General features: G+C 43.5%; 1 protein-coding gene across 9 annotated transcripts in view; it reads right to left on the bottom strand.

Annotated features, from left to right (window-relative positions):
- Positions 1-17764, bottom strand: part of CDC27 (cell division cycle 27) — a 195631-nt gene that overhangs the window by 35695 nt on the left and 142172 nt on the right. For all 9 annotated transcript variants that reach the window (XM_029574213.1, XM_029574212.1, XM_029574216.1 and 6 more), the window contains 3 exons: positions 17139-17347; positions 10993-11110; positions 753-881 (listed from right to left, as the gene is read on the bottom strand). In XM_029574213.1, coding sequence (XP_029430073.1) covers positions 753-881; positions 10993-11110; positions 17139-17347 — 456 coding nt within the window. The remainder of the gene's footprint in view (positions 1-752; positions 882-10992; positions 11111-17138; positions 17348-17764) is intronic.

Raw genomic sequence — 17764 nt, 5'->3', positions numbered from 1 at the left:
CGTTTTCTCTCACGCGATCATGTTTTAAAATCTGCCTGCATATGCGCATAAAAGTCGCTAAAGCCCTAGCAGAAATATACAAGGGACATTTACTCAAGCCGCCTCTTAAGATTTCGCGCACACATACACGCAGCAGGGGGATTTTAAATGGTGTGCTCATGTTATAAATTTGCAGTGTATCTCAGCTCACTCGCCGATATGTGTGTTTATGGGCACATGTGCATTCCTTTTAAAATTAGCCAGTTAGGGAGCAAGTCAAAGACATGTATTAATGGTATCACCTTATATATTTTCCTGTTTATTTGTTAACCTTTACTTCCATGCATCCTTATAAAGCCAATCTCCTTCTCCCTGCTGCAGCTGCCTGTGGTGTTATTAGGTTTTATTTAATGCAAGCATTTTGCCGGTTGCCGGAGAGAAGCAGGGATGGTATAAGAAGGCAAGCTGGTTGGCCTCAACAGCAGTGGCAGGAGGAGAAAAGCAGCATCCACCAGGCCAGTCTTGCTGGAAGCGGAGGTGGGGGCAAAAATCAGCAAACTGAGGGCCAAACCTAAGAATTAAAGCATCTGAAACATAACTAGGTAATTTCCAAGAATAAGGGCCTTGGCAAATCTTTCTCTGGTCTTCCTGCATGGGAGGTGTCTGATTTGTCAAGTAGCAGAGTGCATATAAAAAAAAAAAAGCCAAATAAATACCTAACCCAAACCATGTACTTCAGAACTGACTGAGGGGTTGATTGGGAGGTAACATACCTTATATTTTTCATTTGCAAATAAGATAGAGGCTCTATGAAACTTGCATAGTGGATTCTTGGGATCAATGTTAATGGCTTTGTTTAAAGTATCCAAAGCCTTGTCAGACTTTTTCAGTGCATGCTGGACCTAAAATTGAAGAAAGGAATTTCTGGTTATAGTGAACAGGATCCCAAGTTCAGCACCTAAGAGATAAAGTGGCTTACTCATAACAGGTGATCTCCAAGGAGAGCAGGATGCATAGGCCTCACATCTGGGTGACATCACACAAGAAGCTGTGAATGTATTGATAGAAATCCATATTGTGGCTAAAGGAGCTTGATCTGGCTCACATCAGCAACAATAGGAATGATTTGACCTATAGTGGTGGTGGCAGAAGCAGATTCCATTGCTACTGCCAGCTCAGATATTTGAAGTTGGAAGTGCGAGTAGAGGAACATCAGAGTGGCATTGGCAGGGCATGCCAATGTAAGGAAATCATTAACTGGTTGCATCATGCATTGCTGGTGCTCCCTGTGCCAAGTGGAGCCAGCTGGGCTGAAGACAAGAAGAGGCTACAGCACAGCCATAAGAAGTTTTCAGTTGCTGTGGAGAGCTGTGAAGATCATGGGGACTGGGGGCATAAGCTACGGACTCTATGGAGTTTCTAGGGAAAGCCAAGTAAGGATGGTGGTTCCTGGAGCTTCCTACCATGCCACTTTCTCATCAGAGCTGTGGGGGAGAGGGCATGGGCATAGTCTCTTAAGGATGCAGGTTTTGGAAGTCCAAAGTGTAAAAATCCTCATTATACTTCAGATACTTACAAGTGTGTCTCCCTGGATTAGGATCTCTAGAAGTGGTTTTGCTCATACCACAAACCCGGTATGCTGTAAGAGAGGGGAGTGACAGAAGAGAAAGGGAGAAGGGGTGGGGGTGGGGGAAGAATGAGAAGGGAAGTAGAAAAGTAGCAAAAGTGCATGGGGGGGGGGGGGGGTATGAAATATACACCCCATCCCACCATTATTCACACTCTATGCCTCTTACTTTCCTAGCTGAGCAGATATTGGGGGAGGCAATGGACAAGTTGTTGGGGGTGTGGCAGAGCTTAAATATTTTGGAGAAATTAGAATTATTATTACTGACACTAACTACCATGCCCTACACCATTGGGAACCCCGGCCCCTGCAACCCCCTTTCCCCAGCATTTCAAATCACCAAACAGGTTAGATATGCCCCTCTCCCCTATTTCAAACACTTCTGTAAATTCCTCCATGGGGCTCACATTCTCTCCATCCACACCAAACTCAGAGGACAACCCCCGCTCCCAGGCCCTCTTAGTGATCTGAAGTGTCCTATGTGGCCTTTTTCTTGAAATATTTGGGAACCCCTATAAGGACTTCAGTCTGCTCTATAAAAAGGCTAAACACTCTCTTGTAATTCATTTTTGTGGACATGTGGCCTAAGGAAGGTAGGTGTGTTCACAGAATCATATTTAGGGTAGATATCACTAGGACCTGTAGTTCATTGACATTTTGTGCCAAAGTGACTGCTACAAAAAAACCAAAACAAACAAAAAGATGGCTAAACCGAATGACGGTATATAAAAACGAATAAATAAATAAAGTACTACTGCTGCTAAGAGTCTAATGGCTCAAAGGGAGCTTTCATCAGATGAGTCAGTACCATACCGAAATCCCAAGACACAACAGAAAGCTTGATGGGAGATTTCAACAGAAGCAAGCACTGCATTAATCAAACTAAAAGAGTTTACTTTATACATGGTGGTGGCAATACTATACCACTTAGAAGGGCAGGCTTCTCTTAATCCCAGCAGAGAAGTGGGGAGGGACCGGACCACCGGTATCACCCTGGGCACCTCACCAACAAAAAGAGTACTGTGGACTTTCAAGCCCGGCTCCTGCTGTACCTGCAACCAGGGGGGATGGTCATACCAGGACCTGCCAACCCCCTGGGAGGAAGGAAAAAACAAGATGCTTCTGTCCTGCTAGCTAAAATAACAAAACTGCACTGAGACTTTTTTTTAGGAGCCCAAACTGGTTCAGAACCACAGATTTTGCACCACCTCCATCTGCAGGAGACAGAGAAATACTGAAGAGACGCAGGTAGCACATCGGCTTAAGAAGGGGGTGCTCTCAAAAGTTTCTCGATCTCCATCTGCTGGAAAGGAGGCAAAACCCAGCTGTCTGGACTGATCCCGGTACATACAGGGAAGAGAGTTTACTTTCTACATGATGGTGGCAAATGCAAATTGTATTAAGGTGAATCCTAACATGTTTTCAGCCTAGATTCTGAAAGATGTAGAAGGTATTCAAGCAGTTGTTGAGTGGAAAAAAAAAGAATCTTCTCTGATTTGATTTCCTCATTCAACGCACAATTAAGCTCTGGAATTTGTTGCCAGAGGATGTGGTTAGTTAAGTTAATGTAGCTGGGTTTAAAAAAGGTTTGGATAAGTTCTTGGAGGAACAGTCCATTAACTGCTATTAAGGTGACTTAGGGAATAGCCACTGCTATTACTGGCATTAATAGCATGGGATCTACTCAATGTTTTGGGTACTTGCAACCTGGATTGGTCACTATTGGAAACAGGATGCTGGGCTTTATGGACCCTTGGTCTGACCCAGTATGGCAACTTATGTACAGATCCCTGAGGCACTCTACTGTTTACCTTTATCCACTGTGAAAACAGACCATTTAATCGCCTGAGTTCTTTGTAAACCGGCATGATGTGTTTCACGAATGTCGGTAAATAAAAGTTAATAAATAATAATAATACTCTCTGTTTCCTGTCTTAACCAGTTTGTAATCCACAAAAGGACATCGCCTCCTATCCCATGACATTTTAGTTTTCTTAGAAGCTTCTCATGAGGGACTGTGTCGAATGCCTTCTGAAAATCCAAATATCACATCTACCTGTTAACCTTTGTCCACATGCTTATTTACCCCTTCAAAAAGATGTAGGAGATTTGTGAAGCAAGATTTCCCTTGGGTAAATCCATGCTGGCTGTGTCCCATTAACCCATTCTATCTAAATGTTCTGTGATTTTAGTCTTTATAAAAGAGTTTCCTCGATTTTTCCTGGCACTGAAGTCAGGTTCACCGGTCTATAGTTTCCCGGATCACCCCGTGGGGCCCTTTTTTTTTTTTTTAAATATCAGGGTTACATTGGTCACCTTTTAATCTTCAGGTATACCAGATGATTTAAATGATAGGTTACAGATTAATTGTAATAGGTCTCAAATTTCATTTTTGAGTTCTTTCAGAACCTTGGGGTGTATATACCATCTGGTCCAGGTGATTTACTACTCTTCAGTTTGTCAATCTGGCCTACTACATCTTCCAGGCTCACCATGATTTGGTTCAATTCATCTGAATCGTCACCCTTGAAAAACCATCTCCAGAATAGGTATGTTTCCAACATCCTTCAGTAAACACAGACGCAAAGAATTTTAGTCTTTCCGCGATGACCTTATGTTCCTTAAGTGCTCCTTTAACCCCTCTATCATCTAACAGTCCAACCAAGTCCCTCACAGGCTTTCTGCTTCAGATATATTTAAAAAAATTATGAGTTTTTTGCCTTTACAGCCAAATTCTTTTCAAATTCCCTCTTAGCCTATCTTATTAATGTCTTACATTTATCTTGCCAATGCTTAAGCTTATTTTCTTCTGATGGACTCTTCTTCCAATTTTTGAATGAAGACCTTTTGGTTAAAAATAGTCTCTCACCTCATGTTTTAACCATGTTGGCAATCGTTTGGCCTTCCTTCCACTTTCTTAATGCACTATGCCCCTCTTTTGGAACAGAACTAAGGAACCACTCAATTCATATGGTATGCAACTGGATCCACCACAAGTGTTCCTTATGCATGGTTTATCTAATTACTACCTCTGTGAAGGCATCACTCGTGTGGTTCCAAGACATTGTCCTTGCTCACCAGATAGGTGGCTCTCGGGGTCAATCCTTGCAAAATGGCCTAAGACACATTCTGACAGACTCCCAACACAAGAGGTTTGATCATATTCCTCCCTGTTTAAGTAAACATGGCCACCTGTGTGTTCGACTGCCCATAGCTATAGGAGACCTGAGAAGACCAGAGGCTCTGTGCACAGAGCCATTTACAAACACTCCCAGCCCAGGCTGGAAGTGTCCAGAGTTACAGTAATTTGGGCAGCAGAATTTTAGGAATACTCCCCTGGCCAAATTCCCCTGGATTAGCCACCAACAGCAAGTTCCTGAGAAGCTAGTGATTTGGATGCTATCTTTAAAGTCTTGCGTGGCTTTTGCCCACAGAGATCGTAGAGTCCATTGAGCTTGTCTTATGGGGAGAAGGTCCAATGGTGTGACGTATACTATCAATGCCAAAAAGCCCAACATCCTCACATGTGCTATGTTGATGTCTGCTGAATTTATTCCTTCCACCACAGACACATGGTTACCTTTTCTTGTGGAAGAGCTCTTGCTGCCAGTCATGTTTAGCAGAGCTCCTATAAACTGATGGGCTTAACTGGTATTTTGGATAGTTTATTATGAACTCTAGAAATGCCAACATCCAGATGAATTTGTTCATTGATTCTTTTGGCATCTCCTTAAGACATGCTCAATTGTCCAGTTAGGAAAACAGGCATTCCCAACATGCGCAACCACTAACTGTATGCATTTTGTGAACCTACATCATGCTGATGCTGGGCCAAAAACGGCAGTATGCAGTATTAGAGATAGTATTTTCCTACTACAAAATCAGATATTTCCTGTGAGCTAGAAATATCATTATGTGGGTACACGTATACTTTAAAAGCGGAAAAAACAGTCTCCATTTTCTAGAAAAGGAATTAAGATGCCTAGGGAAACCATCTTGAATTGGTTTCTTTTTCTAGATATTTTTTCAAAGCTCTCAAGGTCTTATATGGAGCAGAGACCTACAGACTTTCTCTGGAATAAGGAAATATTTGGAGTAATCACTGCCCTCTTTCCTACAGTGGAATGGGTTTGGCTGCCTTGGCTTCCAAGAGGGAAGAGAGCTCTTTTAGTAGCAATTCCTAATGTTGAGAGGTGAACCAAGAGCTTCTTATGGGCATTTCTAACAGATATAATCTGCATCCATTCCAAATTATATTGATAATCCAGCTGTCCAAAGTTATATTGGGCCAACAGTTTACATACAAAACTTAGCCTTTATAATCCCCTCTTCCCTTCCTAGGCAAAGTCTCTGGAATAGATACTGGAATATTGGCTATGCTTTCTTGGATTCAGTTGGATATGACAAAAAAAAAAAAGTCTGGGATGAAAGCAGGACTTTGTTACTGACAGGGATGAGGTGGCAGAGGATAACACCTCTTTGGGAGACAGAAATGCATCTTCAGCAGCCCATTCAAGAACTTCCTAGATGTGGAGGGCAAGTCCGTAGTGACTATAGAAAGGCGGTGAAGCACAGTACAATGGTCCTTAATTTAATCCACTGCTTCCTTGACCTTCTTTCTAAAGAGATTTGCTCCCTTGCAGGACATGTCTGCAAGCCTTTCATACACATTCAAAATAGATGTGAAGCTCACAACCATCAGTCTGCGGGCACTAATCCCAATGGCAGAGGCTCTCTCTATGCAGTCTCACAATTGTAGGTTGACCTGACCAAATGATTTATCACACTCCTTATCTAAGTCCACTTTTTCTCCTGAGGAAGAATACTTGACAAGGTCATTACTTATTTAATTGCTTGAATTATATTCTGCCCTCCAGGTACTTCAAAGCAGATTACATTCAGGTACTGTATGTATATCCTTGTCCCTGGAGGGCTTACAATCTAGTTTTGTACCTGAAGCAATGGAAGTTGAAGCAACTTGCCCAAAGTCTAAAGGAGTGGCAGTGAGATTTGAACCCTTGCTTCCCTAGTTTGTAGCCTGCTGCTCTAACTACTAGACTACTCCTCCACATTTAACAGAAGGTTTTACATGAAGAGCTGGAAGGACACTATGTTAGAACTCCGCACAGTGTTCTGAAAAATCTCTCCACCTAAGTCAAGGGTATGAAAATCATGGCCTAGGGGTAGCAAAGCATGAGGTTTTTTTTTTTGTTTTTTTTTATAGAGAGTGGATTCAGACTGTTGGGTCAGTTACCATTTATCGATTCCAGAAGTCTTCTGGGCTCTCCACATATAGAATCCATTTTGAAAACAGGATGTATGGGAAGACTAAGGCTGTCTTGCAATCCAAACTGTGCAGTACTCGTTCGCCTTGGTGCGAATGTGGCCTGGGAAAGAATGTTGGCAGGATGATTGACTGGTTAAAATGGAAATCCGTCACCACCTTAGGCAGGAACTTAGGGTGCGTGTGCAAGACCACCCTGTCATAAAACTTGGTATAAGGTAGATAATTCACTAAGGCCTGGAGCTCGCTGACCCCGCACACTGAAGTGACCGTCACCAAAAATGTAACCTTCCAGGTCAGGTACTTCAGGTCACAGGTGTGCAGTGGCTCAAAAGAATCTTTCATCAGCTGAGCTAGCACCACATTGAGGTTCCAAGACACAGCAGAAGGCCTCGCATGAAGCGTACAACTATAGGCTGTACAGAGATGGGCATACATCTACACCTTGGTGGTATGCTCAAACTGCACTTAGATGAACTCTAACGGAGCTAGTTTTTAGGCCAGTCTGATAGGTGCAGAAGGTAGTCAAGCAGTTTTTGTGTGGGGCAGGAGAAATGATCTACGGCCTTTCACTTGACCACATGGAAAACTTCTTCCACTTCAGCCCATAGGACTTCTAGTGGAAAGCTTTCTAGAAGCTACAAGGACTCAGAGACATCTTCGGAAAGATACAGCAGCTGTAGAATAAGCCTCTCAACATCCAGGCTGTTAGTGACAGGGCCTGGTGGTTGATATGCCGCAGCCAGCCCTGACCCTATGTGATGAGATCTGGGGAAGATCCCACACTGATCGGTTTCCGGAGGGATAGCTCCTGAAGGAGTGGAAGCCACACCTGTCTCAGCCAATGAGGGCCTATGAAGATCATAGTCCCCTGGCCCTCTCAAAGTTTAAGGAGAGTCTTTGTTACTAGAGGAAGTGGAGAATACGCATACAAAAGACTCTTTCTCCAGTGGCGAGCAAAGGCATCAAAGGCTGGTTCGTCCTGTGTAGGGAGCAGAACCAAGTCGTCTTCCTATTGCAGGGGGATGCAAACAAGACCATATCTGGGTACCCCCAGAAGCAGAAGATCCGATTCGCCACCCCCCACTCATGGGGTCTGAAGGCTAGACTCAGTCTGTCCGCTATAACGTTCTCAGTTCTGGTCAGATACATGGCCCAGAACACCATCCCATGGGACAGAGCCCAGGACAAGATCTGGACTGCTTCTAACACAGGAGATACAAACTTGTGTCTTAACCAGTTTGTAATCCACAAAAGGACATCGCCTCCTATCCCATGACATTTTAGTTTTCTTAGAAGCTTCTCATGAGGGACTGTGTCGAATGCCTTCTGAAAATCCAAATATCACATCTACCTGTTAACCTTTGTCCACATGCTTATTTACCCCTTCAAAAAGATGTAGGAGATTTGTGAAGCAAGATTTCCCTTGGGTAAATCCATGCTGGCTGTGTCCCATTAACCCATTCTATCTAAATGTTCTGTGATTTTAGTCTTTATAAAAGAGTTTCCTCGATTTTTCCTGGCACTGAAGTCAGGTTCACCGGTCTATAGTTTCCCGGATCACCCCGTGGGGCCCTTTTTTTTTTTTTAAAATATCAGGGTTACATTGGTCACCTTTTAATCTTCAGGTATACCAATGATTTAAATGATAGGTTACAGATTAATTGTAATAGGTCTCAAATTTCATTTTTGAGTTCTTTCAGAACCTTGGGGTGTATATACCATCTGGGATGAAAGCAGGACTTTGTTACTGACAGGGATGAGGTGGCAGAGGATAACACCTCTTTGGGAGACAGAAATGCATCTTCAGCAGCCCATTCAAGAACTTCCTAGATGTGGAGGGCAAGTCCATAGTGACTATAGAAAGGCGGTGAAGCACAGTACAATGGTCCTTAATTTAATCCACTGCTTCCTTGACCTTCTTTCTAAAGAGATTTGCTCCCTTGCAGGACATGTCTGCAAGCCTTTCATACACATCTTTCCTACAGTGGAATGGGTTTGGCTGCCTTGGCTTCCAAGAGGGAAGAGAGCTCTTTTAGTAGCAATTCCTGATGTTGAGAGGTGAACCAAGAGCTTCTTATGGGCATTTCCAACAGATATAATCTGCATCCATTCCAAATTATATTGATAATCCAGCTGTCCAAAGTTATATTGGGCCAACAGTTTACATACAAAACTTAGCCTTTATAATCCCCTCTTCCCTTCCTAGGCAAAGTCTCTGGAATAGATACTGGAATATTGGCTATGCTTTCTTGGATTCAGTTGGATACGATGAACCCGATGTCCTTGAACTGGAAGAGACCGACTGGGGCTAGTCCCCGGCAGCTCTACCCGGCAGCTGCATTGGTGGAGCGGATGCCCCGAGTGGATTCAGACTGTTGGGTCAGTTACCATTTATCGATTCCAGAAGTCTTCTGGCCTCTCCCCCAGCTGCACCCAGCCCAGGACAAATCATATAAAAGCCTGCTACACTAGGCTTGTAGTGCAGAACTGCCAGCAGGGTCCACTGATGTTTCGTGGGGGATGAGGGATCTGGACCACCAGTTGTTCACTCAGTTCTCCGGACCAAGTTATCAGAAGGGTCATCAATCCCCTGTTCATCTGCCTCAAACCGAGGGAGGTGAGAGAGAATGGCCCCACCAGGACCTCACAGCCCCAAAGAGGATCCAGAAATTTTGTCTTTTAATCTTTTCTTCTCTCTCCAGACTGCAGGTTTTATACCATCTACCATCTGCTGGTGATAGAGAAATAGACAGACTGGATTATATAGTGTCAGTGAAACTTTCTCTGTCTCCATCTGCTGGCAGGGAAGCAAAACCCAGGACTGATCTGGGTATGTACAGGGAACAGCATGGATGTTGCTGCACAGATGCCAGTGAACCTGTGGTTCACTGCCTGTTGGAGCCTTCTTTACAATTCCTCTTTTTCAAAAAAAAAAAGAGAAGAAAAAAAATCTTTAATGTCAAAACAGCACTAGGTACAGGAGTCGTGACATCTTCCTGGGTCATCAGAGGTGTATCGGTGGCTGCACCTGTGGCCTTTGGATGTTAGTACAATCCCCCCGGGGGTCTCAAGTGTGAGCATCCCTCTTTTGGAATGCTTAGGGAGGATGTGAGAATACTCTCCATGCATAAGGAGGGGAATTGAGGTCAATGTTTCCTTACTTTCACTCAAAGCCAAATCTTTGTGCCAGTATCTTTTGCTTTCATTGGGTAAAACTAGAGGATACTCTTACCCCTTTCTCTGAGCTCAGCTTCAAAGAAAATTGATGTCCCATTTATGTCGAAGTACTGCTAATGTCTAGTACAGCTCCTGGGCCTTTTGACGCTGATACCGCCAATGCTGATGCAGATGAATCAGACTTACTTGTCTTAAACAGCTTTTCCAATAGTTCTAAATTGGTCTGACTGTGCAGGTGCTGCATCTAGAAATTTGGTAACTAGCTCCAGGCACATCACAGACATTGTGAGGGTCAGACGTAGATGTAAATAGGTACTAGGGGCGCTTGCTAAAACTGATAGTCTTCATCATTTTCTGGGACATCAGGACATCAGGACATCTCAGAAAACAAAAGGCTATACAGAGATGTGACATAACAAATTGGAAGAAAACTTAGAAAGAATGAAAAGCCCTATCTAAGGGATACAAAAAAGGGAAAAGCCCAGACAGAGCTCAAAATCACAAAAACACAATTTGGAATTTTTTTTTTTTTTAAATAAATTACTTCAGATGAGGACAAGGACAGCAGAAAAGTACAACTGTCAGGCTCCGTGGAAAACAGAATTGGAAGGGTCCCTCCTTACCCGAAGCATACTGCATTGAGGGAACTCCCACACATGCTCAATAGAGAACATTTAGAGAAATTTGAAGAACCTTTAACAAAGCTCAGATACCGGACTTCACTGGCAATTTCATCCAGATGTGAGAGCTGTGTATTCTACTTATCCTTTGACAATGGAGCTACTCAATACCATTGCTTGGTAAAATTTGTAGCTGGGACAAACATCAAAAGTTCAGATTCTCATCAAGGTCATCTTTGCTTCTGCCTTGTTGGGCAAGGCATTATAACAGCATATCTAAAGCTAAGTCAGGAAAGACTCACCACTCCAATGTGACACAGCAGGACTGAGCTTTGAGGGTTGATGTCGAGTGCTTTTTGGAAATGCATTTCTGCCAGGCTGAACTTCTCCTGCTTGTAATAAATCATTCCCAATCCATACCTGTAATCACAAAGCAACCTGGTTTTCTGACCTTGCAACTAATGCAAAAGAACAATGAAACAGAAGGAAAAACTTCAGTACATTTATTATTACTTGAAAAACAAGAATGGCAGCTCAGATCTGGTGTTCCTGTTAAGAGCTGATGGCAGAAGCGAGCTTAAAAAGGTGTGATCTGCGTTTACTGGCTGCAATGGCTGTGGAAAGATTTAAAAATGGTGATAACCTCTGGGTAACTGAGCGAAGGCTCAGGGAGCCATAGCCACAGTTTGTCCTATTTCCAATGAGGCTGGAAGGTGAAAGAAGCAGGAAGAAGCTCATGGCTCACAAATTGTTTCTCTATAATCCCTGGTTGTTGTGTTGGGCTGCCTTCTAACATCCTGCTGAGTTTATTAGAAGGAAAGTCTCTGGTGCAAGCTGTGCTCCAAATCAGAGAAAATCTTATATTTAAAAAAACAAAAAAAGTACATTTTTGTACTTTACACACACACAGATCAGGGAAAATTAGTTAACCAACCAGGAATGCTGACATGCTGCTGATATGGAGGGCACTGGCAGAAATGGGGATGAGAGGTTGAGTAAGACATGGGAGGAATGGTTTTGGTTTAAGGATGGGAATTTATATACTCTTATTAAAAAAAAAAAAAAATCCAAAAACAAAAGTAGCAGAGGAGGCAGAATCTAGACTAGGCAGGCTGGAAAGACCAATTGATCTTTAACTGCCATTTCTTATGCTATTCTGAAAACAAACACAAGTGTGTGCATTTATAGAATTCATCAAAAGATAGAAGCAATATTAAAGACATACATTTTTTCTACGCAAAACAAATATTTGATATATTTCTTTTGCTATATATATATAAAATATATAGCAAAATACAGGTATGCTGGACTACAAACAAAATATTTGACCATTTAGCAGCACAAGAGTGCAGGACCCTTTTTATTATTGATTTAAGTTTCAGAAAAAGGATTAAAGCAGAAGTATTTTAAAGCAGGTATATAAAGAAATATAAGTTTTGTAAAATACGTAATGAAATTATATTTTTAGGGGCAATTTGTTTTAACTTGTGTATTTTATGTTTTTGTATTCATATGTATTTTATGAATGTCAAATTGGAATCCCCAAGGAACAGCTTTGCTCTGGAATCTGCAGAAAACAAGAAAATAAATACATTTCAAGTGCCAGCAAAGTAGTAAGACTTGGCCTATGTTCCATCAGGAACCTGAGCCTATAGCCTTCCTGGGAGTGGCCTGCTCCTGTCTTCACCATCTGCTAGAGACAGAGAAATACCGAAGAGCTGAAGGCAGCATGAGACCCCTTCAGGCACATTGTCTCCCCCCCCCCCCCCACGACAACACTCACACCTCATAAATATCCTTCCCAACATGACCTCCCCCCCCCTCTCCCACAGATAATTGGATAATTGGCCTTACTGCTCTTGCTCTCATCCTCCTCAATGCACAATCGTTGAGTAAAAAAACTCCTTTACTCAATGACCTACTCACTGATGAGAAACCAGACATCTGTGCTATAACAGAGACTTGGCTTAAGGAAACCGACACTGTCCTCCTAAATCAACTCCCCTCTAAATCACATGATATCTTCTCTATCCCCAGGCCCAAAAAGAAAGGAGGTGGTTTACTTCTAATCATAAAAAAAGAATTCAATGTAATACTTCAACCAATCCCTCCCCCACCTAAAATCGAAATAGGCCTGTTCAAATCCCCCATGCTTCAAATTTGCCTAATCTACGCCCCTCCAACTACTCTGGACCGCAACCCTTCAACCCTCATTGAATACGTCACGAAAAATATTTCTATTGACACCCCAGCAATCACCCTAGGCAATTTCAACCTGCATGTTGATTCTTCGCCATGAACCCCCCTCCTGCGACGCCATCCTTGATTCCCTAGCAGCGCTAGGATTCAAGCAGTCCATAAATCTCCCAACCCACAAAGCCGGTCATACCCTTGATCTTCTGTTCACTAATTCACTGATCCAAGTTGACCCTCCATCCAGCTCTCCCATCCCGTGGTCTGACCACCACCTTCTTAGAGTCTCCTGCTCGATAAGAAAACCTCCCAACCCCCCTAACTCAATTAAAACCATTCAATATAGGAAAAACTGCACTAGAGATGACCTCGTCTCAGCAATATCTAATAAACTTAACCACTTAGATCTCACAAACACTGACACAGCGCTAGCTTCCTGGCATGACATCACCAATACCTTTGCCAATAACACCTGCCCACTCCGAACTAGACAAATCCACCCACAACAAAGGAAAGAACCCTTGGTATACTCAAGAAAATCTAAAACACCTCAGGAAAATTGAAAAGGCCTGGCGCAACGATCCTTCCCAGTCCCTCCAGGCTCAGTTCAAATCTGCCTTACATCGCTACAATGAAAAGCTAAGACGAAAAGAGATTTCCATGCCGTCAAAATACACCAATTCCAATTTAACTCAAGAGTTTTATACGATTATGTTGCATCACTCACCAAGTCAGTACCCCCTGACATTCCCGAAGATCTAGCAAGAACCAAATGCGAAGAACTTGCTACTTTCTTCCAAAATAAAATTGACAAGCTGCTGACACACTTCGTTACCACAACCACTCCTATACAATTCCACCAAGAATCCCATCAAACCTATACCATTGACCAAGCAAAAGGCCTTTCCTCGCTCGACTGCACCACGGCACTAGAAATAGAATCCTTCCTCAAGAAAACTAGACTTTCCTCACACCCCTCAGACACAATCCCCACTAAACACCTCCTCTCCATCCCGAACCTAATCTCAAAACCCATAACCAACATCATCAATTCGTCCATGAGCTCTGGTTATGTACCTGACTCGCTTAAACAGGCAATTGTCAAACCAATATTAAAAAAGCCAAAACTCGACCCCACCGACCTGTCCAACTACCGCCCCTTCTCAAACCTTCCTTTCCTTTCTAAACTCCTTGAAAAAACTGTAAACAAACAACTTACTGAATACCTAGAGGACAATCAAATCCTTGCCTCCTCGCAGTACGGCTTCCGGAAATATCATAGTACAGAGACCTTACTACTCTCCCTAGCTGACCACCTTATCAAAAGCTTCGACAAAGGGCAATCATGTATCCTAGCCTTTCTAGACATCTCATCAGCATTTGACACTATCAATCATAATATCCTTTTAAAATGCCTAACTGAAATCGGCATAACAGGCGTTGCCCTCAACTGGTTCAAATCTTCTCAGTAAAAGAAACTTCAAAATTAAAATAGGAAATCACGAGTCCAAAGCTATCCCCCTCATTCAAGGAGTCCCACAAGGCTCCTCCCTCTCTTCAACACTCTTCAATATATACATCCTTCTGCTGTGTCACCTTCTATCCAGTCTCAAGCTTCCACATTATGTCTATGCTGATGACGTTCAAATACTCATTCCCATTTCTGACTCACTCCCAAGCGCTTTGAACATCTGGAATTCCACTCCACTATCAATTAATAAGCTTCTCACCACCATCCACCTTTCATTGAACACTGCAAAAACAGAAATCATGCTTATGTCACCCCAAAATCACCCTCTCTCATCCCTCCTTCCCCACCCACCTATTTCATTCTCCCAACAAGGGGTCACCCTCGACGCTTACCTCACTCTGAAGAAATTTATCAATAATACTTAGAGAGGGATTCTTCAAACTACATACCCTCAAAAAACCATTACTCCACTCTGTTGATTTTCGCACAGTACTTCAAACTACTATTTTCTCCAAACTTAATTATTGTAACTCCCTTCTCCTAGGTCTACCGAAAAGCTCTATTCATCTGCTTCAAATTCTACAAAATTCAACTGCCCGGATCATAACCAACACACTCAGAAACGAACACAACACCCATTCTAAAGGAACTACATTGGCTCCCGATTGCTTCACGCATCCAATATAAGACCCTCTCTCTCTTACACAAGGCCTTACACAACCCTGAAATGAATTGGTTCAACGACACCTTTCATCTCCACCAGTCTATGAAGCCCACTAGACACCAACATCTCGCAACCATGCAGACTCCCTCACCCAAATGCACCAAGCTGGCCTCTACCAGTGCTCGTGCGCTCTCAGCAGCCGGACCTGCCCTCTGGAATACAATGCCCGTAGAGTTACGCCAGGAAGACTGCTTTAAAACATTCAAACAAAATCTTAAGACGTGGCTCTTCACAAAAGCATACACCTAGTACCACTCAGCAAATTTCGCCCACCCTCTACACACCCCCAGCCCACCTTCAGGTAGTCTCAAAAAATACAATGCTATTGTACTGTTCCTTATGTCATACTGTTTTTTGTATCATGTTGTATTTGTATCATAATGTATATAACTGTTACTATCTGTTCTTATAACCCTTATTATTCATCCCCCCCCCTTGTACCACTGTTGCTAAGTTATTAATATTTGTTCGATGTAAAACGCCCTCCAGGCGTATGTTTATTTGTTACACTGTGAACCGATGTGATATCCCTGATGAACGTCGGTATATAAAACTTTCTAAATAAATAAATATAAGGTGAGCGAAGTCCACTTTGATTTTTACTCTCTCCATTTGCTGGCAGAGTGACAACTTGCTTGTCTGGCCTGATCTGGCATGCACGATCAAAACATTTTCTTCTGCCACCGTTTCTTTTTTACATTAAAATGATATAGACAAAAAAAACTTTAATCTTCTGAAAAGTCAAAGCTCATCCTTCTAAAACTTAACCTCTATTCAATTTTACACAATTTGGGGTAGATTTTCAAAGGGGTACGCGCGTACGATACGCGCGTACCCCCTGAAAACCTACCCTGAACCCTCCCTGCGTGCGCCGAGCCTATTTTGCATAGGCTCCGCGGCGCACGCAAGTCCCGGGGCTTGCATGGAGGGGCGTGTCGGGGGGGCGTGCCGCAAGTGACGCGGTGTTTCGGGGGTGGGCCCAGGGGCGTGGCGCCGGCCCGGGGGCATGGTCGAGGCCTCCGGACCAGCCCCCGGGTTGGGTGATGGCACGCCAGCAGCCCGCTGGCGCGCGCAGATTTACGCCTGCTTTCCGCAGGCGTAAATCTGCCAAAGGTAAGGGGGGGGGGGGGGTTAGGTAGGGGAAGGGAGGGGCGGCGGAGGGAACAGGCAGCGCGCGCTGGGCTCGGCCCGCGCAGGTTGCACAAATGTGCACCCCCTTGCGCGCGCAGACCCCGGATTTTATAAGATACGCACGGCTACGTGCGTATCTTATAAAATCCAGCGTACTTTTGTTCGCGCCTGGTGCACGAACAAAAGTACGCTTGCGCGTACATTTATAAAATCTACCCCTTTTTGTGCAAACAGATAATTAAGTTTTCCCCAAGTTGGCAAAGCCAATAGGGTTAGACAAAGATATACCACTGTCTAATAACTATGCAGAAAAGAATGCATCAAGCATTGTATTCCATTTTCTCTGAGCAGTGCTGAGTATACAGAATTATTTGAATTAGTAAACTAATCAGATTTGAGATGGAATACAAAACATAGGCAACTTTAATGGTCTTAATTTTAACCCAGTGACTTTTCTCTAAGATGCATGTTATAAAATCCCATAATACACTATGGGGTAGATTTTAAAAGAAGCGCACGCGGCCTACATGTTCGCGCGCTACCTGGCGCGCGCAAAGGGGACCTGGAAGGGAACTTCCCTTCCCCCTAACCTGACCTTCCCACCCCTTCCCCTAACCTTTCCCCCCAAAATTTTTATTTTACCTTTGCGCTTGCCTCTGGGCAGGCGCAAGTTGCGCGCGTTAGCAGGCTGCCGGCACACGATCCTCCGATAGAGCAGCAATGGCCACTCTGTCGGAGGCCTCTGGCCCCATCCCCGCCCCTTTTGTAAAGCCCTGGGACTTACGTGTGTCCCGGGGTTTTAGGCCCGGCGCGCGTAACCTTTTTAAAATCTGGCCCCATGGGAATATATCTGGTATTCAGGAACATCCACTGAAATAGAAAAATTGGATTTGTAGGTTCAGGTTCCAGCAGCATCTTCAGTAACTCACCAAGCATTATAGTGTCTTGGATTTACTCTGATTGCATTTCTAAAACATGCCAATGCTTTGTCCAGTTCCTCTGTCAGTACAAACTCATGCCCCAGAAGCGTAAATGCATAAGCGTAATTTGGATCTACTTGAATGGCTCTCTGGAAGAACTTGATTGCGATATCGTGCTCTCGCTGCAAACTGAAACAGTTTCCGGCAGCACACCAAGCCTGGCAAAAGACAACAGAAAAATGCTGGGTTGTAAGAGACTGATGCAACAGCAGCTTACTTACATACACCTTAAACTGCATTACTACTACACAAGATGGATAGCAAGGGGAAACGAGCAGATGAAGGCTGACAAGTGGGTTCCATTTTGTAAAGTAAAAGAAAATTATTCCTTACCTGCTAATTTTCGTTCCTGTAATACCATGGATCATTCCAGACGGTGGGTTATGTTCCATGTCCAGCAGATGGAGTCAGAACACAAAATTCCCAGGGGAGGAACCATATAACCACGCCTCCCCTGTAACAGCTCTCAGTAACTAGACTAACAAAGCCCAAAAGAGAGAGACTAAAAACAGAGGGATCAAGTAATCAAAGAAGGAATTGAAATAACCACTGTCCAAATAAACAGCAACTATATT

Source organism: Rhinatrema bivittatum, chromosome 12, assembly GCF_901001135.1.
Source record: "Rhinatrema bivittatum chromosome 12, aRhiBiv1.1, whole genome shotgun sequence".
NCBI lineage: Eukaryota > Metazoa > Chordata > Amphibia > Gymnophiona > Rhinatrematidae > Rhinatrema > Rhinatrema bivittatum.
The sequence above is the reverse complement of the archived record's forward strand: the minus strand, read 5'-3'. Positions and strand labels throughout refer to the sequence as shown.